Raw genomic sequence first — 25968 nt, forward strand, 5'->3', positions numbered from 1 at the left:
AACATTATTTTAATATATAATTAAATTGCTTTGTTTAAAAGGTTTTCTCTACACAAATACTCTGCCGCTATTGTTTGCAAAGTTTTTTTCTCTGATTCCTCAAATTAACGTCTTCTAGGTTTTTCAAGTTTGACCTTCTCAAGCGCGATCTTGAAATTTTCATGTTTTGTTTACGAATTTTCAAGTCGAACGTCACTCAATTTTGCTTCTTGTATTCCAACCTTAAGAAGTTTAAATGCAGTAGATCTTTTGTTCAAATAGTATTCAAAAAAAACAACCAGAAAGTATATTACAAAAAAAAAAAAACCAAAAAGGTTGCTTGATCACGAGATAAAAATTGCTTAATTAATTACGAAAAAAAAAATTATGCGTTTTAGAAGACGGTTAAACTTACTGTAAAAAAGATCACTCGATGCTTCCAGGTAATCAGCATCTCTTATCAGTCGAAACATTATAGAGTTTCCAAAAAATTTAAGTACATTCGAGTTAAAAAAATTGCTCCCAAGTTTTTTTTATGGCATGCTATTTGCAGTTGTAGTTTTAAAAGCTTTTCTTTCATAAAAAATCAATCTTTGACATCAAATTTATAAGTGACTGAATACCTAAAAAAACAACTTCTTCCTTTAATTCAAAAAACACAAACAACCATTCTGTTTTTGGCCAGACCTGGGCTAAATCCACTATTCCAAAAAACTAATTCAGTGGTATAAAGAAAATAGTAATTTTGTTTTAAAGGAAGCTAATCTACCTAACTGTCCTGAGTAGCTTGTTATCAAATCTTACTAAGCAATTGTGATAGGAATATTTCATAGAATAGTAAGGTATTATCTATTCGTCAAACCGTTTTGATTCAGTAAAAAATATTAAAATACAATTTAACTAACAATAAATAAAATGGCTATTTTAGCACACAAACAAGAGCAAAAAGCTCAAAAACAAATCCTTAGTAGAAATAAAAACTGATCATTATCAGGATAAAAAACATGCATTTCCTAGCCTTATTAACAAGGAGCAGCTAAATACGATTATCACTAACAAAGACGGATCACTCGATTATTTAGCTATAAATATCTTCTTTGATACCTTAAGGTCTTGGTATAACCCAAAGATTGGCTATGAAAAAGACGGCAATTTATATCATATCAACAAACTAAAAACTGCCGGAATATTTATAAATTATGCAAGACTTGCTGAAATACACGGATGCAGCAAAGATACAATTAGAAAAAAAATAGTTAAATTAGAACATCTAGGTCTTGTACATAGAAGCTTCCAACATAAAGAAACCTCTTCTACCAAATCATACAACTGGCTAATAGCTTATGTGTGCAAGGGTACTCATTATTTTTATAACCCTACTATTTATTTTTATAACCCTATGGGAGTAGATAGCACTGAAGTTCCAAAGCTAATAGCTCAAACTATCCATGAATATATAAATTTTTGACTATAGATGCTTTTTTATCGCTTATATGGTTAAAGCTTAAGAGCAAGAGCTTCACAATGCTATTAAAACAGAAAATATAAACTTCAGATATAAGGCTAATATACCGGTAAACAATAACTGAATTTACCTGATGGAGTATGAAGAGATATTTGCATTCAGCTAATAGAAACGTATGATACCCATGCTTATAACAACTGATTTAGTAAACTAACTCCCGCTATTGACGAAAGTGCTAAAACCATTGAGTTAAAACCCCCAAATTCTTTTGTTCGGCAATGGGTGGAGACTAACTATGAAGCAGCGATACAAAAAGAAATTGAAAATCAAGGACTGAAGCTCAAAAAATTATTTATCAATTAATTAATCAGCGTACATCATGAAAAAAATTACTAGCAACGGTGGCATGAACGGCAACAAATACTTTAGGCTAATATTGGGGAAATAGTCAAAGAATTTGATATTTTTGGTCAACTGAAAGAAATCCTGTCGCTGAAAAAAGAGTTTTATGGTGGGCAATAACGGACCTGTAGCCGATTGTGTTTTTATCAATAAGAATCAAGTAACGGAACCGTTATTTGATATGGCTCGTCAAGGTTTTGAAAATGAAGTTACCTTCGAGCGAAAAATACTCGAATATGGGAACTTGGAAACATACGATGGATTAAATTTTCTTGGAGAGGAATCCCGTTGCATGATAGGATACGTTAAAAACTTGACAGTTTGCTTTAAAAATACACCAGCTTGACGTCATCATTCTACTTTAGATTGGCAACTGGTTTGGTAAGCTAACCTCCGTAATTAATAAATCCGCTAAAACTATAACTATTTCAAATATGGGTGTTTTGGCAAGAGTTGGCGAAATATAAAAGCATTCTGGATACTAATTTTTTACAAAAATCTGACAAGTGTTAAAGCAGTTGTAATAAATACCTTTTTTGAATTATCACACATTATTATGTTACAATAAGACCAATAACTTTAGCAGCGATTATACAAAGTTATCTAAAATTACCAGCTTAAGTTTAGAATAAATAGAAGTGGCAAAATAACCGGAACAAATAAAGTTAATATCTTTTATTGATAAAAAGGTAAAGTGTATTATATATGGCGGAGGTAATGAAATACACCGGTATTTCATTACCTCCATTCCCATATTCGAGTGTTTTTCCCTCGAAGGTAACAATTTTACTGTTAGATGAAATAGTTAAAACCATTATCGATTCTGTCGATAAAGAAGAGCTGAATGAATATTGCAACTCTCATAATGGATATTGTCAATACATGAAAATATTGGAAACAACCGCAGGTGGCTATTGCTAATGCTATGTATAAAAATTCATGAATGATTTATGATAAAAAGAAAAAATATACCGTACCCAAAGCCAATGTTAAGTAGCGTTGATTATGATAACTTTATAGACTTTTTTTCGTTAACGGATCTTAAAGATAAAACAATGCAAAACTGTGGAAATTTTCTGGAAAAGTTAGAACAAACCCTTTTAAGTGCAAAAATAGCTCAAATCCCTGAAATGGTTGTAGTACACCTTTGTTATTATTTGGGAGTTACAACTGCTAGAGTACAACTGCTATTGATAATCAGGATAAATCAAGAGATTTGGAACCAGAGATTAACAACCTTTTACGACAACATGCCCTATTGGCACTATCAAAATTTAATCATTACCTTTCTAACTCAAATAATAATAATCGATCTTTGATATCAGATCAGTTAAAGGAGGACACACAGGGTAGCATTGCAATTCAAACTTTGCGTTTAGGTCGAATTTTTATGGGTATGATGGGAAATTTATCAATTTCTCAAAGTAGTCTTTTAAAAAAACAAAAAGTTTTAATTTGTTCGCAAAATAAATTCTTTGCTTTCTTAATGCCACTAGTGAATGAACAGCATGAAAAATGGCAGGAAGATTTAGAAGCGGTATCAATTAGTCATGTTATTAATCACCTTGCAATACAAGTAGATTGGCTTGTAGGCTAATTTTCTTATTTAGATAGCAAGCCAAGCGCAAATTATGTTTAAAATATCGCTTCCCTTGTAGTCCACTCTATATGAATTATACTAATTAATTACTACAGGCCATGCTTGACGGAGGAAAAACACCTACAAGTATACAACTTTTAAATAATAGCATGAAGCCAATAGATGACATAGAAACAGTATTGTTGTTTGATGAAATTCAAGGATTATCTAAAAAGTTTCAGACTTGAATACTTCAAGCAACAAAAGGGTTTCAGAAAGAAACGGCTGTTGTTAAAGTGGAACGAGAAAAGCTTTTGATTGAGCTAATGGCAGAGCATATAGAAGTTAAAGTTATTTATATGAGCATTTTTTATTTTTGGTTTACCTTGGATAGTAGTAGAGAAATGTATGTTCTAAGCCATTTTTATTTTCGACCATTTATCCAGCCACAATTTTATATATATTTTAAGATGTCCAATTGACCACAACTTTTATGATCGATTTTAATTGTAATAGTAAGCTACACCAATGACATGAAAACTTCCAGATTGTCCAACTTGTTCATCACCAGAGTTTAATGTGACTATCAATCTTCTTCCTGAACCAACACTAGGCATAGAATCTTTAAAACTTCTGTAAAATGAGATAGTAGTTGCTGAATCAATTGATGGTGCTGTAGTACCATTAGAGTTTATTTGAGCTAATAATCCAGATTCTTCATTATTAAATGAAGTAAGATTAGTACTATTGCACGATCTAAGATAAAAATCTTCTAATCCAGATGACATGAAAATACATGTACTGTTACTAGACTGATTATTTGCATCTACATATCCACTAGATAATGAATAATTACCATAGTTGTATGGAGTCCAAGGCGTTATAGTATTGTTAGCATGTTTATGAGGAGCGCTATCATCATACATCTGTAATCTTGATTCCTACCAATTTCCAGATATGCAAATAATATGCATTCTAATATATTTTTAATAAACCCCATTACCCTTTCCTGCAGTATCTATCAATATATATTCACTACCATAAGATGTGTTAGTATATCTAAATACATCAGATCGTAAAGTAAGATCTGCGATGTAAGTGGTAATGATTGATATCTAGCAACAGATATCAATCATTACCACCGCTACTGGAGTTGTTCTTAACTATTGGATACAACAAAAAGGTTGTATCCAATAGTTAAGAACAACAACTCCAGTAGCGTTATAAAGTTCAATTTTTAAAGTTTGTTTAAATGGCATATCAAATGTAAAATATCCTCCAAATTGAATAGGAGTATGCACATTACAAAGAGTTAACATAAAATGGGCCACCAAGTGGAGAACACAAAAAATCACAGGCTAGATCATTAGTATCCATTCCAGTATTAGTTGTAGTATAAGCTAAATTTCCTATGCGAGGTTTGCCATCTGCATATATTTTAAGAAATACGTTACCTGCTACAGGCGGTCCAGTAGTAATAGATTTAAAATGTGAGAAGTAGGTACTATATGGTCAACATAATCTTTTGTAGCAACATCATTTAGATGTATAGGAGCTGGCACATTTTATACTGTATTACCATTCATATCAAGTTTATCAGTCATACTATTTAGTCCATCTCTTCTAAGAAATGTGTTATCAGCTTGAGACATTGTTAATCCGTTTACTATTGATTGTGTATTTGAGTTTGAAGTTCTTCCGAATATATCGACAGGCATTTTATATATGAGAGATTTTTTTAAATCTTTCATGAATCTGAAAGATTTTTTATATTTTTGTATTCAATAAGTTTTCAATAATATCTTGAAAATCGTATCCTTCATCTAATTTCTTTAAAAAGTAAAGACACAAGTGGCCGCAATAAGAAGTATTTCCAAATTGAACTCTTTCACTATTATAATAAACAGGATAGCGTAAGTATTCAACAAGTTCAGATGGTGGAGGTTGGCTTTAAGAGTCAAAAGTGTACTTTACTTTATCGTCTTTATACCAACAAATGAAATCCATTAGTACTTGAATCTCCTTTATTTAATATTCCACATTCTTTTTTTATTGTTTTATTTGGTAATTGATCTCTAACAAATACACATCTAAAATTTTTTATTTTTAGTTTTTTTGCGGCTTCTATCAATTGAAAATTAGTTAGAGGTTCATTTGGTATGGCTAATCCTTTAACATTAATAAACTTGTCCTATTTATATATAATAAAGTTTTTATTATATATATTAATGATTAATTGTTAGATTCTTTAGTTTCTTAGAATTAATTACAATATTCATAATTACATTAGTATTATCAGTCTCTTCATCTGACTCTTCATCTGACTCTTCATCTGACTCTTCATCTGACTCTTCATCTGACTTTTCATCTAACTTTTCTATTTGTTCTTCATATTCTTTACGAACTATTTTATATTTACTAATACGTCCAGTTTTAAATATTATAATATCATCATAATATGAAATTAAGGTGGTACACCCCCATTAATTTTGGAATTTTTTTAGAAAAAATAAACTTTTCAAATATCGATATTTTTAGTTCATAGAACATACTTATGATTTTTTTAAAAATAAAATAAATAAATAAGTATATAAAAATGTGTGTACTTTGGCCATTATGGGATTTTGAGGTCCATAGCAACGCCATGGCAACTCATTTTTAAACATAAAAATTTCAACCTTCTAAACAACAATATCTTATCTATACTTCAGCTTCTTCTTTATTATGTGCTTTAAGATTTAGAGAATGTTTTTAATGGGCTCATATGTTAAATTAAAATTTTTAGGGTGCTTTTATTATTGTTTGACTTAGGTAATGAACTAGAATTACAAATAAATATGGTGTCAAAGTATATTTAATACCTTTTTTTCTTGCCTTTTTTGTTCAAAAACTTTATAAATCTATTAAAAATTACTTTTAAAGTGTTCTATGCATCTTCAATGCATGATTCTGGTTCATAAACTCTTTGCATCTTTTAGGAACATAATGTGAACATTTTAGAACTAATTTATTTATAGAAACGGAGATAGGGTAGGGTGGGGTAATATGGATTGTTGGGGTAATATGGATATATTCAATAAGTATCCATGGAGTTTCTACACATAATTGGCTTCTTTTTTTTGCGTTAACAATGTTTATATTTGATTTACATAAAGAGTTTATATATAAAACACGTTGTTTTGAAAAAAATATAAAAAACATTGTTTTAAAACTTTTGTCTGCAGACTTCAGTAATATTACTTATGGAAGTTTAATGATGTATATTCATTAGTTGGACCATGATGTAACAATATGTAGAATTTAATTTATAAGTTCTCTAACCCATATTGATAAATAAACAAAAATCTAAAATGGGGTAAAATGGATATGCAGGTAAAATAATAGTGGGGTAAAATGGATATATATAAAATATATAAAATCCTACTCACGTTATAGTATTTTATTACAAAAATACAAGCTACACGACATTTAAATATACATTTATGCTCACTTTTGCTTTTTAATATAGTATTATACATTTTTCAGTGACATATAATAGTTTTATATAATGCTTCTGAACTATTTACATTAAGATCATAGTTCAAATTTGTTTTCCCTGAATGGCTAGGGTAAAATTTAAACTCCCATTTAAATGTTTTATATTTTATTTTTGTATTCCTCTTTACTTTATAATTAAATTATAGACTTTATATAACTAAAGTTTGTTTTAAAATATTTTAGATAAAATAATAAAACTGAAATAAATTATTATGCCTTGTGAATACCAACGCAAGACTATTGGTACATATGATCACAGCAAACTAATAACTGCCATACAGCTTGTTAAGGAAGGAGAGTCAGTATACAGTGTATCAAAGTCTTCTGGAATTCCTTATGGGACATTATACAGACGATACCATGATCAAATTCAAAGGAATGACAAAAGAATTGGAAGCGGTCGTGGGTTTGTTTTAAATAATACTGATGAAAATCTTCTAGTAGAAGCCTTGATGTACTTAGCTGATAAGGGTTTTCCACAAGATAGAGAAGATATCAAACTGATGGTTAAATCCTATATAACATTTATTGGCAAAAAAACTCCATTCAAAGATGACAAGCCAGGGAAAGACTGGTGCATGTCTTTTGAAAAACGATGGAATGTAGTCCTTGGTAAAAGAAAACCTGAACTTTTGACAAAAGCAAGAGCTAATGATCTTTCTCTAAAAACATTGACAGATTTTTTTGAGTTATATGAAAAGACATTAAATGATAATAATTTATTTGATAGACCGCATTGCATATTTAATTTAGATGAAACAGGTTTACGTACAGATCCTACAGCAGGAAAAATCTTTGTTCGTAAAACATCAAAAACAGCCTATTACATTGCTCCATCATGTGGTAAATCAATGTATACTGTACTGTTTTGTGGGTCAGCAAATGGACAGTGTCTACCTCCCTTTGTCGTCTACAATGCCATCCACCTTTATGATGCATGGTGTCAAAATGGACCAGAAAATGCAATGTATGGTGTAACAAAATCCGGTTGGATGGAGGACTATATTTTTGAAAGTTGGATTGACAGGTTTATTATACATGTTAAGGATTATGAAAAGCCTGTGTTGCTGCTATGTGATGGACACAACAGCCATATAACATATTCTACTGTTAAAAAGGCTCTGGACAATCATATAATTTTACTTTGCTTACCTCCGAACACAAGTCATGCATTACAACCTCTTGATGTTGGTTTTTTTGCTCCATTGAAATCCCATTGGAAGAAAATCCTTAAGGATTGGTTAAGAGAAAGCAGACATAAAAATGTTGACAAGTCTGTATTTCCAACTTTACTAAAAGCTCTTATCAGTAAGATAGATAACAAACTCCTGAAAAGTGGTTTTAATGGTAGTGGTCTTTACTCTGTTGACAAATCAAAACCTATGAAAAAGATAGTGAACATGCAGCCAATGCATGAGGAAGTAGATAAGTTTAACAAAAAAGAAAATGTTGTAAAAAATCTGCAGAGAGCAATCGATTCTGTACTTACACCTAGCCCAAGTCAACCTACACTGACAGCACTTGCAAATTCAAAAAAACGCAGAGCACGTGTCCAGGCCAAAAAGGGAGAAATTTTAACAGCACAAGATGTTGTCGCAAGGTTACAAGAAGAAGAAAAGATAAAGCTGAAAAGAAGACTGTATCAGTAAGTAAAAAAAAACTGCTTGACATAACCAATACAGTTTGACTTTTTAAATACGTGAAAAGCAATAAGTGTGATATCAAATCAAATATAATGATTATCCTTATATCAAATATAATGAGTATCCGCATTACCCCACCAGTGGGGTAATTTGGATATATGAAAGGTGTTGTTAAAAGAGAATTAGTATGTTAGTTATTTAAAATATATTTATGTTTTACTCATTGTGATTTTATTGTATACACCCTGAATGTAAAGAAAAATAACAAAAGTTTTTATGGTGGTTTTTAACTAAAAAAAAAATTATGTTAGAAAAAAATATATCTAAAATTCTATCCGTATTACCCCTCCCCACCCTATCTTGTTTTAAATTATACCCACCTTTGCGTAATTTTTATGGAATAAGTAAGGCAAAAGTTGGGAAATCAAGATTTCGTATTTATAAAAATATTAGTACAATTGTTTCAACTTGTCTGATGGTATTTTTAATTTTGTTTTGATTATTTTAAAGAAAATTTTTTGAATGGAGGTGTACCACCTTAAGTCATATTTATCAATGTTTCTGATGTAATGGATTTCTAAGTTTACGTTATCATTATTGCAGTAAGCGTCTTTTACTATATCTTTTATATCTTTGTTTATTAAATCTTTATCAGCTCTATTAGCAAATATAATTATTTCATTTTTACTAAGTAAAAGAGTTTTTAATTTTAATTCTCTATTTTCCATTTTATATACGCAAGAAAATTATTTATATCATTTTTTTTTTTTAAATTTTTTGTAAATTTATATGTACACTTCTATATTATTAGACAAGTTTATAAATGGATCATATTTATCAGTGTTTTGTATGAAATAGATCGAAATATCAACATTATTAATACATTCTTCACCGTAGTATTTGTAATATTGTTTTACAGCTTTTATTATTTTTTGATTAATTTCTTTAATATTATTTGTATATATCTTTATTAATTTTAATTTATGATCGTCTAATAACAAAGTTTTTAATATTACTTTTCGTTTTTTATTTATTCTCATTTTAAATAAATAAAAAATATTCATGTTATTTTTTGTTTAGTATGACTTTGGGTGAAGGGAGGTGGTGTTTCTTTAATGCCTACTGCCTTAATGCCTATTGCCTTAATTTATAATGCCCGTATGCTAAAGTGTGTATTCTGTCTTTTAAAATGACTCTTTTATCATCGTCTGCACTTAATGCAATTTTATTTATTTCTTCAGTATATACTTCATGTGAATGGGATCTTATTACATTCATTTTTCTAACTTGATCAACTTTATTTAATAAACAATGTTTATAATCTTCATGTGTTATATACTTTTTAACAATATTTTTTTTTATTCCTTTACATTTTTTATTTTTTTTTCCATGGACTTTGTAGGAATATAATTTAGATCTGAGTCCTACAAATTCTTTAATTTGTGCTCCTCCTGCTTCATCTTTGAACATTCCTAATACTTTCTTATTAAGACCAACTTCAAATCCTACATTATTAATTGCTGGGTGCTTTGGATCGAACTCACTTGTATCAAATTTACTTTCAACATCTTTAGAAATATCAGCATAAAAATCTTCTGTTTTTATTTCATATGCTAATGAATCTGTATCTGTGAATAATAGTTTCGCTCGATCAGCATATTTATTCTTTATGTAATCGTAATGGAATTCATACATTAGAGTTTTGCTTAATTCTAAAATGCACATTCCTAAGTAAATTGGTTTGTTGTACATTAATTTTGTTCTTTTCATATGTATAGCTATCAAATTTTCATCAAATATTGTTCTACTTTTGTAGTTTGGTCTTGATGCTAATTTAACAGCTTCATCTCGGTTAGTTATTAATCTAACATCTACTCTGTTCTCAATGTTCTCCATTGTTTTTCCAAATACTGAATTATTCATCAATTTGAAAAAGCCTTTTTCAAATTCATTTGTCGCTTTAGTTCTAAGATAAGTATTTAGTTCAATGTATTTGCTCAACCAAGCGCTTTCTTCAAACATGACTCCTCTATGAATTTTTGTAATAACTAATCCTAATTGTTCATACAATTTTAGATTTTCATAATGTATTACATAACTTTTCTTATGATTTAAATTTAGAATTAATTTGTCGACTTTATCCGATTTTACATTTTCAGGAGCAAGTGGGTAGTCATTATGATCATCATGCAGATGTTCAGGATAATCTAAATCTACTTCTAGTATACATGGAGTGTTTTTCCAGTTTTTCAACTCATCTTCATCCATCCATTTAAACCCATGTGTTGGAAGTGGCTTACTCATCGCCCATCCATATAGATTATTAGCGTCTAGATATTGGATGAATGTTGATTCTTTGCTTTTGTCATATGCGTCATCCATGTACTTGTTATTAGATGTTCCTAATCTATTCGATATCATACTGATTCCACCTCTTATTCCTTTCTTTATCATTAGTATCATATCGTAATCGCTTAACAGTTCTAATTTTACTTTTGTTTTCTTCAATGCTGCATCCCAAGCTAATCCTGGTAATGTGAAGTACCAAGAAGGATCTAATTTATAATTTTTTATACAAACATCTCTAAAATTTTCAAAAACATCTAAAAGTACATCTGAAACATTGTACAAGTCAAGATAGTCTCTAAAAGATATACATTTAAACTCATTCCACACATTTTTAGCATGTGAGTAATCATCTTCGCTAATGCCTTCATCATTCAATTTAGAAAAGAACAACTCTTTTGGAGGTAATTGGGTTTCATTAAATTTATCAACAGAATCTACCCAATCATAAGGGTAAATACCTTTTCTAAGTAATAAATCTAATTGTTTCTTTGAATAAAATTTTCTAATATTTTTACACTGTTCTTTTAATAAATTTTTTGATAAAGCATCTAAACTAGAAGGCATAAACCTATAACTATCTAAGAAACGAAGTTCACGCTTAATTTCAACATTCTTACCTTCTTTATTAGTAAATTCTCTAATTTTAATCTCTCTAGAAAAGCTAATATACTTTTCTTCGTTGTTAGGGAGGCAACTTAATTTTCCTCCAGATAATTTCTTTATAAATAAGTGACTATCATAACCTGATAAATTGTGAAATAGTACTGGAATGAATTTTGGAATTTTATATTTTAAATTACAACTATTATGTGCAGCACCTCTATATTTTCCAGTAATGTGACAGTGGTCACGTACTTTGTCTTCTCCTAAATATTCAGTTGCATCATTAAAGTCTTTCTTATTTTCATGAGTATATATCATGCCCTTTTTAAAGTTGATCCTATAACAAACATTTTTAATATCTTCTTCTAATCTGTCAACAAATATTTGCGCAACATCATCTTCTTCACTATTTGCGGTAAATGTTTCTAATTTACCTAGAAAATAACTCTCATCAAAACATTTAATATAGTAGCAGAAAGAGCTAGGAAAATATTTTTGATATTGCTTAGTATAGGATTCCTTTGGATTGGGCGCGCAAGTCTTAATGGGTTTAATAAAACTTTCAAAGTCTGCATACACTACAAATGAAACACTCATTGATCTATAATAATGGACAAATTGCATTGTTGAACCTGATTTAGGAAGTTCAATTCTAACTGAATCATGTGTATTACAATACAATTTATGTTTAGATAGTGATTCTTCAGAGTTATATCCAAGTAAGCAATTTCTACAATAGTGTTTAACATTTGTTCTTTTTGATGTTTGTGATGAAAGTAATCTACTTAAACTTTTTATGAAGCAGTAATGACTTTTTTCTCCATCTGAAATTAATAATAAATCTGCTAAATGTTTCCGATCATTATCTTTCGAAATGCGTAAAGGGTAAATTGAATTCTCGCATTTATAGTCCTTTTCATATCCATATACATTAACACTGATATCATGATTATTTTTCTCAAATAGTGTAATTTGATTTAGTGAAACTGGAAATTCTATCTTATCCCAATTTATTTTTTCAGCTTCATTTTTAAGCTCTTTATTAACTCTTTCAGGATGATTATTTGTTGGATTTAAAAATCTAGCTATGCACCATTTAAAGCAATCATTATCTTCATTTTTATATTAATAATAGCCTTTTTAGCTGCTAAATCTTTATCTAATGGAACATACGATTTTGCTTTAAGAGGATTATACTCTATCATATTTATATCCATCTTTATAATAGAAACAAATCTCCAATTTGATCCTAGCTGTTGAAATGATGATAAGTTTTCTAAAATTTTAGACTTTGCTTCTCCATAAAACTCATCTAAATTTGTAGATTCTAATACTCTTAAACTCTTAGTTGTAAACGGCACATCTGCAGTTATAGTTTCTCCTGTTGTAATACTCATCTTCTCCATTTCACAAGTGATAACTATATTCACGTTAGATCCTCTATTTTTATTTAGTATTTTACTTGCATTTTTCTTATCATCTTTAATGAATGAAGTAACATCATATCCATCTATACCTTTAACTGTAAATTGTTTTGTCACATTTTTAACTGCTGATTGCGACAATTTAAATTCTATTTGTTTTTTGTATACTGTATTAGAAACTATAGATTATATTGATTCTATTTTTCTTTTAATATCAGATCCTGTATCTTCTACTTTCTTCTTAATTGGATTTGGAATATATGGTTTAACCCACTCTAAGACATCATTATAACTGTTGACAACATAAGACGATACATTTTTTGCAGCTGTTGTCAACTTTGAAAATAGTCCAGGAACTAAAATAGGTGCTTGAACTGATAATGGAATTGGTTTATCAAGTATATTAGTCACATGCGAATGTCTCGGTTCATTAACTGGTCTCTGATAATGCATTAATAAGATCACTTTTTCGCATATTATAATAATATTTAATTTTTTGCTCTTTAGCGATTTTTTTTAATTCTTTTACATTTTTGCTATTCATATGGTTTTCCATTTTATATATGAAAGATATTTTTTATTATAAAAAATATCATTTTTCAAAATTTTTTTCCTTGTTAAAATATTTCATATTATAAATTTCATATAAAATATTATACACACCTCCATCCTCTAACTCTACAGTAATATTCTACTGTTCGCAGTTTTTCAAGTTGTCTCTCATTTTGAACAGTTGTTATTCTATATACAAAAGGTTCAGGAGTTAATATTTCTGATGATATGTATGGAATCGGTTCGTCAAGTAGGTCTTTCAGACCCATGCAATGTAGGTCTTTCAGACTCATAAGAATTATGTTTTCCATTTTTTATAGACTTTTTTAAATCTTTTAAATTATTATTTGTTTCTTCTCTTTTCCAATACAAACTGCATGACGTAAGCTTATACATTATATAAAATTCCATAGCTTTTTCTCCCATTTTTATATATTTTTTAAATCCTTAGATTATTAAATATTTTACAACTTATCATCTGATTCACTTCCTAAATCTAAACTGTTCATTATACAAGTAAAATTAGAAATCTTTTTAACAATAACTACTTCTTGAAGTTTAACTTGTATTGACTCTATCATTGAACCAATAAAAATACCTTCAATCTTTAAGCATCCAATAGCTTCACAAGTTTGTTTGATATAATTATAAGGTGAAGCTATAACAAGTGATTTTACAGTATCCTTCGGATTTACTTTGCATTGATCCGAAGGATTTACTTCACTTTTAGTTTTTCTACGACGGAAAACTGCAGTTATTTCTAAATCTTTATTACTTGTAAATAACTTTCCATATATTATTGGAGGTTTATCTGCATTATATCTTAAAATTTTTAAATTAGCAAGATTAACTTTAGATTTTTTTATCTTATTTTTATATACTTCAATTTGATGTCTACAAAATTTTTCAATAGATTCAATCATTGCAATAAACTTTTCTTGTTCATCAGATTTTTCTTTATCACATACAAATGATATTGAATAACCATTAAGTTTATCATTTTAAAAATCTCTATTTTCACACACACCATAGGAAAAAGAAGGTAATGTTTTAATGAGAACGGGACCAGCACCTGTTGGATATTTATATGCAAGTTGTAATTTTTGATATGGAACTGGCTTATCAGCTTTGAATATATCTTTTACAAATAAATTTTTAATATCAAATGATTCAATTGTTATAAATGCCATTTTTTTTTATATATAAAATACTTCTTTTATTTAATTTGAAAAAAAAATATTTTTACGATGTTGAATTTTTTTACATTTTTTTAACTTTTCAGAATTGAATACTTCAATCTTATATCCATTATCAACCTTTCACGCTATTCAAAATATTCATATCCATGTTTAGTTTCTTTCATAGCTCTACATAATGATTTGTATACTATTTCTTCCCCTGTATCTACGTTTGTTAATTTAATAGTAACTGGCCTTTTCTTAATGATCTCAATCTTTCATATTTTGGATCTATTTCTTTTTTCTTTTCTTTTATCTCATGAATTCTAGGACGACCAACAGGCCTTTTTTCATCAGTTGATTCTACTACTTTTGACATTATTTTATCTTTATCTATCAACTTATTATCTATAGCTAGCATTAATAATGTTGCATAATTGTCTGATGTTTTTGTTATACTATTTTCTCTCAATAGATTTTGTAAATCTTTTCTAGTATAATACATTTTTATTATATAAAGAAAAAAAAATTTCAATTCATTTTTATTTATAATTAATGAATTTGAGTAAGCCTGTTTCCATCTGATTGAAAGTTTAATAATTTATCTGATATTACAAGAGCATATGCCATAGTATTTGCTGGTACTGCAGTATTAAATCTTGCACTAATTGATATATTTACTATTGATGAATCTAATCTTTCTCTTTGATTACTAACATCAAAAACCATAATTGGAAATAAATCTCTATATTCAGTATATAGAATGTTTCCATTTGTAATCAAGTCACTAGTTCCATGAAATTTTTCACTAAAATCAGATGCAGTACCATAAGCTAAAGAATACTTCATATTTGGAAATGATATATTATAGTTAAGTTCAGGGTAATTTTTATTACTATCAACAACTTGCATATTTTGCAAGTCGCAATGATCGAATAATGAAAGATTTGTTGTTTGATCTAATAACTTATTTGTTCGAAATCCAACAATGATATATCTAGGTCTTACAGAAGATGCCTTTGGACTAAGTTGCCAATTAAATGATGTAGTTTGTGGTACTGCCATACTATTAAGACGGCGCTCTCTGTAAGCTGATTGAATAGTTACTTTTGATGATATCATACTGAGAAGTTTAGATTTTTGTTCAAATGATGGATCTAACTGTGGAATGTATAATGCTACTTTATCAAGAACAACTTTACCAGCAACTACATTATTAGCTCTAAATATGGCATTATTGTCACTTCCTCTAGTAAGAGTTAATGTTTGTATAAATCCAAAAACAGATTTGTCATAATCATCACAGAAACCAAAAATGTGGTTTAAAGGTATACGAAATGAAAATGCTCCCTTTGTAGTTGATTTTTGTATTATTACTTCTTGCCTAATTGCAAATCCAACGTTATCTGTTAGCGATGCTGTTGTTGAGAAATATTTATACCATAATTGATTTAATCCCTTTGAAACTTGAAAGTTGTTAGAATATTTTAACAATCCAAGCATTGTTGTAGCTCACTGGTCGGCACCATAATTTCAAAGGGGCCCACTTGCAAAATTCTTGTTTTAGTTGCGGCCCACAGCAATTAATAAATTATATATAAAATAGGTTATATTACCTATATAACAGAATATAGTATAGAATTTGATTATAGAACTAATAATTGATAATTACTAATAATAACTATAATAATAATATCTTTGCAAGTTAATGTGTGTATTTATCAGAGTTGCAACTTCTGAGTAAAGCATCCAAACTCAATAACCGGTTACTCGATAACTGGTTATACTCGAGTAATTTTTGGTTATTCAATTTCCAAATATTGCGTCTTAAAAAACCGGTTATTTAAAACATTAAAGATTTGCCGACTATTTCTTTTATAATAATTATTTCGTAAAAAGTCTAAACAATGTAGTTTTTTTATTCAAGAAAAGTACGAAAAACATTCTGAAGACGATAACTTTTACCACTGGTATATTTGATATGAAATAGTTTTTACAGCGTTAAATTAATTAAATTGTTGTTTGAGTTACTTCATCTGAACAAATTCGAATGTTCTAATTATTTTTGACGTGCTTTTTGAATGTTTTTATTTTTGTAGAGTAATTTTTTAGCATGATTTAACTTTTAAGTATAAGGATCTTATTTGAAGTCTTAAAGTGCTACAGTGTTAGAGTGCATAAAAATTATTTTTTTACTGTGTCTAAAATGACAAGATCTGGTGTTAGGGAGTATTTTATAAGGAGGCTTTATAATTTTTACAGCCTGGAAAACAACTAAAAGGCCCACAACTACACTACTTTGTATATTATGCAGTTAGGTGGCTTGGGACCCACAAATTATTTAGCAAAGGCCCACAATTGGGCTGCGGCCCACAATTTGCCGACCTCTATTGTAGCTACACCTGGATTATCAATTGTCTCTACATCTGTAGATGATAATTTATATGATATCCTATCGAATAGATACATGATACCATTATTTATTAAAGATATTACATCTGTATTAGCATAAGCTGTCCCATCATTTTTAAGAAGTGTCCCTTCAACTAAAATATAAGCTTTAGATGGTAGTGTATATAAATCAGTTTGATCAATTGTAATTCTTATGTCTCTGCTATTTAGATTTGTACCAATTATCGGATTATAGGCATAATATTGACATCTTTCAATTCCTACATCTTTCATTGGCTCATCATAATTAAATACTTCAGAAATTGTCATTTTTTATATAAAATAAAAAAAAAATTTTATCTGATAATGAATTTTAAAAATAATCTGAGCCCATTCCCTTTTTTAACTAATTCTTCAATTCTAATAGCATTTTCTCTTCGAATTGATTTCTTTGGTTTTATTGAAGATCCATATGCTAAATTACTAAGATTTGCTTCATTACTTTGTTCCAGATCTAATCAAGTTTAATAATAGCTCTTCACTTTTTTTATCAAGATTTCATTTAGATACTTTATCAATTAATTTTTTTCCTGTTTCTATTGCAGTACTTTTAGCAGCTTCTATTGCTGATAATGATAGTTCTTTTCCTGCTGATTTAGCAGCAGTTAATGCACTTTTTCCTAAATCAGTAGCTGCAAGCTTTTTAACCGTAGCTGATGATACTTTAGTTACATTTGATGCTGCTGCTCGTCTAAACATCTCTCTTAGAGTATCAAAAAGTCCACTTCCTCCAATAACATGCTTCTTAATATATCTCTTATTTTTAATGATGATCATTTTTATATACACAATTTTTTTTATTCATACTGCTAGAATATTTTGTATTGCTTTATATTCTTCGCTATTTAATATATCCTGCCTTAGTAAGTGCTGCCGTGGCGCAGTGGTTAGAGCGCTTGCTTTATAAGCAGGAGATCCAGGTTCGAAACGAGCTCTGGACAAATTTTCGCGTCAAGGTAAGGAAGGAGGCGTGAACTTCCTGGTTATATGCACTTCCGCGGTGCTCTGTGACAAGACCGTTAAGACTTCTTGGGGCACCTAGAATTAAAATTAAAAAAAAAAAAAAAAAAAAAATTTCATTGCTAATTGCTACAGCTTCATTTCTTGATGAATTATTACCAGCCTCCCAAGCAGCTATTTGCAATCCTAATATTTCAACTAATACATTAGGATCGCTTGGAAGAATTACAGTTTGAATTACAGTTTTAATTCTTCTCTTATCTCCAACTCCACTTCCTTTTCTCTCATACTCTAGTTTTCTCCTTGCTCCCTTCATATCCTTCCAAATCGGAGATATTAACTCATTGTATTTTTCACTTCTTGACGACTTTGGTTTGTTTGGATTACTAGAAGTAATTGCATCTGTTTGTAGTAATATATCTCTATAGTTTTTAATATCTTCATTATTATATACTTCTTTATTTGGATTCAATTTTGTTATCAATTCCCACAGACCTTTTGTACCAATATATTCTTTTCCATCAATATTTATATTATTTTCATCAATAGTTATTGGCTTTTTACCAATGTATAACTCTCCATCTCTAGAATGTATTCCAAAAAAAAAATAAAAAAACATAACACAACATAGAATTTTATGTTATGTTTTTATTTATATTTTTCAATATTAATTATATTTTTAATTTCATAGTCTTTTTAAGTGACGTCATCTGATTCTAATAATCCTGTTAGTACTGCAATTGATAAAATACTTTTTGTTAATTTTTTTTCTTTAAAGTCACACTCTAATTGAAGTACATATTTATCTATCATTCTCAATTTATAATTCTTTTTAACATTACTCCATTGTTTATTATAATCTTTAATTTCACTTTCTACTTTAAAATAAAAATCAGTATCTTTATTCCAAATAAGTTTATAAAGTTTATTTCTTTCACCATCAATATAAGTATCTGGTATTTGAAAATTACCTTTTTCAGTAATTATATTATAATTATATTAACATTTTGAATCATATCTTAAATCCAAAGGACTTATGCGAAGTAAATCAGTAGCACATGGTTTACTTCGCATTAATCCTTCGGATTTAATAATAGCTCCTGCTTTTCCAAATCCTAAAAGTTCTAAATATATTTTTTTATTCTTATCTTCTTCACGCTTACTACATTCTAAAAAGAAAGGATAAAACATATTTATTAACAAGTATGAATTAATTTAAGTTATTATTTGTTTTTAATTTTACTAAATCTCATTTAAAGTAAATTAATCGCTTCTTCTCTTCCTTGATTAATTAATGATATCTTAGTTTGTTCATCAATATCTTTTTTAATTTTTGTCCTAATATCTTCAAGCATAACTTTAAACTTTTCAAATTCGCTAAGTATCAGCTCAAATTCTTTATCATCTATTTTCCCATCTACTAAAGCTTTAGAAATATGATCGCTTATCGTATTCAATTTTGAACTAGCAAGTATTTTAATGCCTTCATGCTTTTCTGCTTTTAAATTTAATTTTTTATTCACTTGACCTCCTATCAATGAAAGAGCTCCAATCGCTAATGCTGCACCTTCACATGCAATAGCTATTGGAGTTGCTACTATTGTGGCTATAAAACCAATTCCAACAGTTCCTAGTGCCATTGTACTTCCAATTAACGGTACATCAACTGCAGAAATTACTTTTATTGCCTCTCTTTTCTCTCTCAGTTTTTATTTCTTTTTGAATTTCACTAATCTTATTCAGACGGTAAGCAATAGGATCTATCTGCTGTATTTCAGTATATTCATTTGGTAAAGTCGGATATAATTTATTCATATTTGAATTATTTAAATACTCCATTTTATAAAGCAAAATAAAATTATTTATTTTACTAAATTAACATAGCATAATACATCACCTTTTTTAATTGTTACTTCAATTGAATTATTGTTTTCAATAATCACAACAATATCATTAACTGATTCTGATACAATATTGTTATTTAAACTTAGCATTTTTAATTTTAGACTATTTTCTAAAGAAATTAATACAAAACTAGGATCATCAATTTTTACACCTATGTGCAAAGATATAAATTTATGTGACATAAATCCTAATTTAATATCTTCCTGTGCAAATATTTTATATTTAGACCCATCAACTATTAATTCCTGCTGATTATCAAAAGTGTCATTAAATACAAAATAAGATTTTGGGTCTTTTATAACAGTACAAGGCGAACTAGTATCTATTAATCCATAATTAGGAGTATTAATAATACAACTTGGAAGTGGCCTCTCATACCAAAAAGCTCTTTGTCTTTTATTTATAAATTTATGTATCGGAGGATGATATACCATTTTTATATATTAAGATTTTTTTTAGATTCATGAAAAATCTTTGATTTTTTAAATTCTTTTTTTACAAAATCAATTTCAAAAAAGGTATATTAGCAAATGGTGAATTAGGCCCTAATAATAGACCAGCTCCAGTTCTCACATAACCATTTCCAGCATTTAAGTATAGTCCATCTCCTAATGATCCTCCAATTTTCCATGGACTCATAAATAATCCACCTCCTATTTTAGTGAACTTAATTCCTTCTCCATTTCTAACTTTATAAAATCTTTTTTTATCAATACCATTTCCAGCAATTTTATTAATCAGATTGTTCCCAGTTGCAGCTCCTACAACTGTAAGAAGTCCTGTTGACGGTATGACTTTTGATGCTAAAAAACTTCTAGCTGATCCTAAGAAAGGTAAAAGTGCTCCTGGAAATCCTCCCTTCTTTGTTTTAGCATTGTACATGAGTTGTTTTTTGCTTAATTTTAGCACTACTCCTTTAACATCTTCGTATGCTTTTGAAATTTTATTCATCTGTGTATTTGTTACAGCTAATGCATGTTCTCCATTAAAATCTGGATGTGATAATTCAATACTAACTCCAGTCTTTTCACTGATTGCTTTTTCAATTTTTTTCAATTGTCCTTCTGAAAGATGTATTTTAACATTAGTATAATTTGTCATTTTATTATAAGATTATTTTTTTTCTCTTATGTGAAATCTAATAGAAATTTTTTCACCTCTTAAATTAATTTGATTTCCATCTTGATCAACTATTGTATTTACTAATGTTGAAATCGAATCTAACAATACACGTTGATATATTAAATTAATCGGTTCTTGAACAATTTTTTATCCAGGACCGACATTTGGAAAAAATGAATATATAATTTTTTGTATTTTTCCATGAACATATGAATCTTCTACTATACTATATGTAACGTGTATAGTATTCACTTTTAATATTTTCACAATACTTTCAGATTCATAATAACTTGTTGAATATATTTGATAACTAAAACCTAAAATAGTCCTAATTGAGTTTGCATTTGTTAAATCTACTTTATATCCTGTCTGAATATTTAAAGTTGAACGTAATGTATTGTTATTAGCTCCAATTGTTATAGCTGGAACTCCTGATATTACATCACCGTTTTTAATTAAGAATAATTCAATATACTTATTTATCATCATATATATCATCAATCTCATATGCTCCTACTGGAAGTAGAACATCAAACCAAGTCACCCCATTATCAGGACTGAATCTAAAATTGTTATTTGAAAAATCAATATTTGGAAAACTATAATATGTCTCTAAACCAACTAGAGCCATTTCATATTGTTTATTTTTATCCAGTTCAACACTATAACTAAATTTCACTACTGTCTCCGTTTACATATATGCAAGGCATTTTTATATATTAGAAAATTTATTTATCAAGAATCTTTAAAAAATCAAAGAATTCTCTATAGATCTTAAGGATCTTTAAAATAGTCAGATGTAATATAAAAATTATCAAATCCACTTCTATACTTTCCATCATCTTTTTAAGAAGATAAATCTATTACAATAAATCCATGCTTTTTCTTCCATGCAGTTCTACATAACTTTTTAAACTCATCCTCTGACATATCACTCGATACATGATCTTTATAAATATGCTTTAAATTCTTTGAATCTTGTGGAAATAAACAAATAAAATTTGCATTTTCTCTTATAGTCTGTCTAGGCAACATAAAATAATTTTGTGCAAGATAGAAACAATCTACATTACTATGCCTCCCTCTTATATAATACTTCTCACATTTATTTTGCTTTTTCAGTTGCAAATCATCAAATATCATTAAATTATTATTACTAGCATCGAGATCTTCAGGATCTGGTACATCATCTGCTGTCTCAAAAAATTTACACTCCATATCAACCTTACTATTTTTCTCATTAAACGTTTTTGAAACTTCTTCAATAACTTCTTCAGGATTTTCTATTTTGTCCTGATACTTAAGCAAATTAAGAATAACTTCTTTTGGTAATTTTTCTTCAAAAGATCTTTTTAATATTTTGTATTCAGGCTGAAATAGAGATTTTCCAAAAACTTGTAAATTATTATAATCTAACTAACCAGGTCTTAAAAATAAATTTAATAATAAAGTAGTTTTTCCACAACCTAATTTTCCAACAATAATTCCTCTTATACTTTTAGGTAACAACTTACTATTATTTCGTTTATTTCTTTTTACGTTCCATGATAAATCGACAACATCCATTTTTATATATAATTATTTTTTATATATAAAATAATGTACTGTGTCAAATGCAAAAAAAATACAAATACACTAAATCAACAAAACTTTGTCTGCAAAAACAATAGAAATGTGATTTGCGGAACTTGCGACATTTGCGGAACAACAAAAACTCAATTTGTCAGATCCACTAAGAAAGGAGGAGACTTAATCAACTCTTTTAATTCAATAACTAAAAAAGTAAAATTACCAGGGGCAAAATTCCCAGGTGAGATGCACTTACCTGGAATAAACTTTGCTGATCCTGGTACTAATTTAAATGAGATACTAACTTCTACTGACGCATATAAAGAATGGAGTAAACCTATAGATAGAGTTGATAATGCTGCTTATCATCATGATCTCGCATATCAACATTTTACAGATACTGAAAATAGAAACTTAGCCGACAGAATAATGATTGAAGAAATGGAGGCTGTAAAAAATCCAACTACACGCGAAAAAATTGAAAGAGGCATTATAAAACCTATCATCGCTTCTAAAGCAAAGTTTGGACTCTGTCTGAAAGACCCATGCAAAGTCGGTATTCAAAAAAACTACAATCGATCAGCAAAAAAGTCAAAGAAAAAAATGTGAAATGGTCGGACGAACTTGCGAACGAACTTCATAGACCCGTTATAAAACATTTCAAAAAAAAAAAAGTAATTGCAAATGGAATCGATGAAATATGGGGTGCTGATTTAGTCGATATGCAATATTTCTCTAAATTCAACAACAGTATAAAATACTTACTCATGGTAATAGATGTATTTTCAAAGTATGGGTGGATTGTTCCATTAAAGAATAAAACTGTAGTTGATGTTGCAAATGCTTTAAATAAAATATTTAAAGAACGAAAGTGCAGAAAATTGTAGGTAGATAGGGGTCGAGAATTTTATAATAAGCATGTTAAAGCTCTAGGTGTTGAGTTATACTCAACTAAAAATGAAGAAAAAAGTTGTGTAGCTGAACGTTAGAATAGAACAATGAAAGAGAAAATGTTCAAATACTTTTCAGCTAATTCTACTAGAAAATATATTGATGTCTTAGATGAAATGGTAAATAAATACAACAACACAAGACATTGCTCAATTGAAATGTCACCAGTTAAAGCTAGTGATGAAAAGAATAAGAATATTGTTTGGTTAAACTTGAACCGAAATGCACGATCAGAGTCTGTAAGACCAAAGTTTTCAATTAATGATAGAGTCAGGATAACTAAAAAGAAGACAACATTTGAAAAAGGATACACACCAAGATAGACTGAAGAAGTTTTTACTATATCACAAATTCAGTACACAGATCCTCCAACTTATAAAATAACTGACAATAATGGTGAAGAAATACAAGGAACTTTTTATGAACAAGAACTGCAAAAAACGAATCAAGAAATATTTAGAATTGAAAAAGTGATTCGCAAACTCAAAAATAAATCACTAGTAAAGTGGTATGGATATCCTGAATCGTTTAAATCATGGGTCGATAATAAAGAATTGATAGATCTTTCAGATCCATAAGAAGTAGGTTCTTTGAACTTATGCAGAGTAAGTCTGAAAGACTCATAAAAGTTGTGGTCAATTGGACATCTTAAAATATATATAAAATTGTGGCTGGATAAATGGTCGAAAATAAAAATGGCCCAGAACATATATTTCTCTACTACTTTGGATGTCCAACTGCGTGGTATATTCCCTGAGTCTCTTGCTAGAGTATCACCATTTGAAGAAATAGGAAATATTGTTAGTCTGATAAGAAAAACTACCTTTGAGTTGCCGGATCTGTGATTCTCATCTAACCTAAAAATGCTCAATAGCAAAATGCAGCGTTTAAAAGAAAAGTTACCTACTTCTCAGGATTTACCACTACCGCAAAATGCGGTAGTGGTGTAGTGGTAGAGCGGTCGCTTCATAAGTGAGAGGTTCCGAGTTCGTTTCCCACCACATCCCGGTAGTAACGCGCTCAACATGTTTCTCCGCGCCTTGTTCGTCAAGGTTCGTGTTTCGAAGATATAGAGTTAACAGAGGGTTATAACCATAAGCAGCCTCCTCATCTGTAGTGGCTTTTTCGGCCTTAGAGAGGTGAATTACAAAAAAAAGAAAAACAAATTTAAACAATGTACCGGAAGGCAACAGTACATTGTCCAAATCCTCAGGAGTAGGTAACTGGTTACCTGAAGCAGGGTTACCATCCCGAAGCCATTGCTAATGTTATATTTAGCCAATGGCTAAGATTGTCTATTTTCTATGGTGTTTCAGATAAAGATTTACATTAACGATAAGACACAGGATATTGATAACATTATTTTAACTGAATCATCAAACTATTTTAGTGATTTTGAGAACTTTCTTTATTAAGTTTGTGAGACTAATGTGAAGCTTAATTATGAACATGTAAGCTTTTTCAAAAATGTTATTCTCCAAATTCAAAAACGAAAGAAACGAGCGGATACAAACAGCATTTTTTCTGAAATATTTAAACATTTTAAAAGCAAAGTTGAAAAAGTCGATGTTGGCAATTTTCTTTCACATCTTGTCTCGGAAAACATTTTAAGTTGTTCAACTAAAGATGGAAAAGAATCTTTTCAAGTAGTATGTAGTCTTAATAAAAATATTTACAACGATAATATAGAATTACTTCAAGATAAACTTAAGTCTATGGAAATTGAAATAAATACTTTGAGAACGGAAACAAACAATCTAAAAATTATAGAGAGCAGTATACCCATCATAAAAGATCAAAATTTATTCTTATGACAGGAGTTAAGTAAAACGAGGAAAAAAATTTCATTTTATATTGATCACGATAAAAATCAACTGTGACTAAACTTGAACCACCTAAAGTTTCAAATCGCAATTTATGTAACAATCATAACATATCGTTTAATTCGACTAATAGTTCATTTAATGATTAGAATATTGTTGACAAATTACAAACGGACGTTACGCATAATAAACCTAGTAAAATCATAAAATCAAATGAAGTTCTTTCTATAAACCCAACAAATAAAAAACTACAATAATGCTAAAGCTCAGTTGTCATCCAAACACTTAGCCAGCAAAAATAAAAAGATCCAAGTATTTAAACATTGATAACTCAAGTTTAACAAAAGAACACCTTGGGCTGCAGGGTCTACATTTAAACACGCGAGGAACGGGTAGATTAGCTATGAATTTTATTGCATATTTTAAGTGTCTTTGACATCTCCAACCACCATAAGCTAAATGATCACCAAACAACC

General features: G+C 28.9%; 5 protein-coding genes across 5 annotated transcripts in view; 3 read left to right on the top strand and 2 right to left on the bottom strand.

The window, feature by feature from the left end:
- LOC136090467 (uncharacterized) lies at positions 1–14332 on the bottom strand. Its single transcript, XM_065817160.1, has 2 exons — positions 395–14332; positions 1–221 (listed from the first exon to the last, which is right to left on the bottom strand). Exon 1 carries the CDS (start codon positions 12179–12181, stop codon positions 9740–9742), a length of 2442 nt encoding a protein of 813 aa, XP_065673232.1. The 5' UTR covers positions 12182–14332; the 3' UTR covers positions 1–221; positions 395–9739.
- LOC136091109 (uncharacterized) lies at positions 7175–8611 on the top strand. Its single transcript, XM_065818096.1, has one exon. The coding sequence runs from the start codon at positions 7175–7177 to the stop codon at positions 8609–8611; it is 1437 nt and encodes a 478-aa protein (XP_065674168.1).
- Positions 9069–25968, top strand: part of LOC136090468 (uncharacterized) — a 23734-nt gene continuing 6834 nt past the window's right edge. Inside the window, exon 1 of the mRNA XM_065817161.1 lies at positions 9069–9207. The gene's annotated coding sequence lies outside the window, so the exon portion shown is untranslated. The remainder of the gene's footprint in view (positions 9208–25968) is intronic.
- LOC136091110 (uncharacterized) lies at positions 15264–16214 on the bottom strand. The gene has a single exon (XM_065818097.1). It carries the CDS (start codon positions 16212–16214, stop codon positions 15264–15266), a length of 951 nt encoding a protein of 316 aa, XP_065674169.1.
- On the top strand, positions 23717–24247 carry LOC136091111 (uncharacterized). The gene is made up of 2 exons (XM_065818098.1): positions 23717–23908; positions 24026–24247. The coding sequence occupies exons 1-2, from the start codon at positions 23717–23719 to the stop codon at positions 24245–24247; spliced, it is 414 nt and encodes a 137-aa protein (XP_065674170.1).

This window comes from Hydra vulgaris, chromosome 14, assembly GCF_038396675.1.
Source record: "Hydra vulgaris chromosome 14, alternate assembly HydraT2T_AEP".
In the NCBI taxonomy this organism is placed as follows: domain Eukaryota; kingdom Metazoa; phylum Cnidaria; class Hydrozoa; order Anthoathecata; family Hydridae; genus Hydra; species Hydra vulgaris.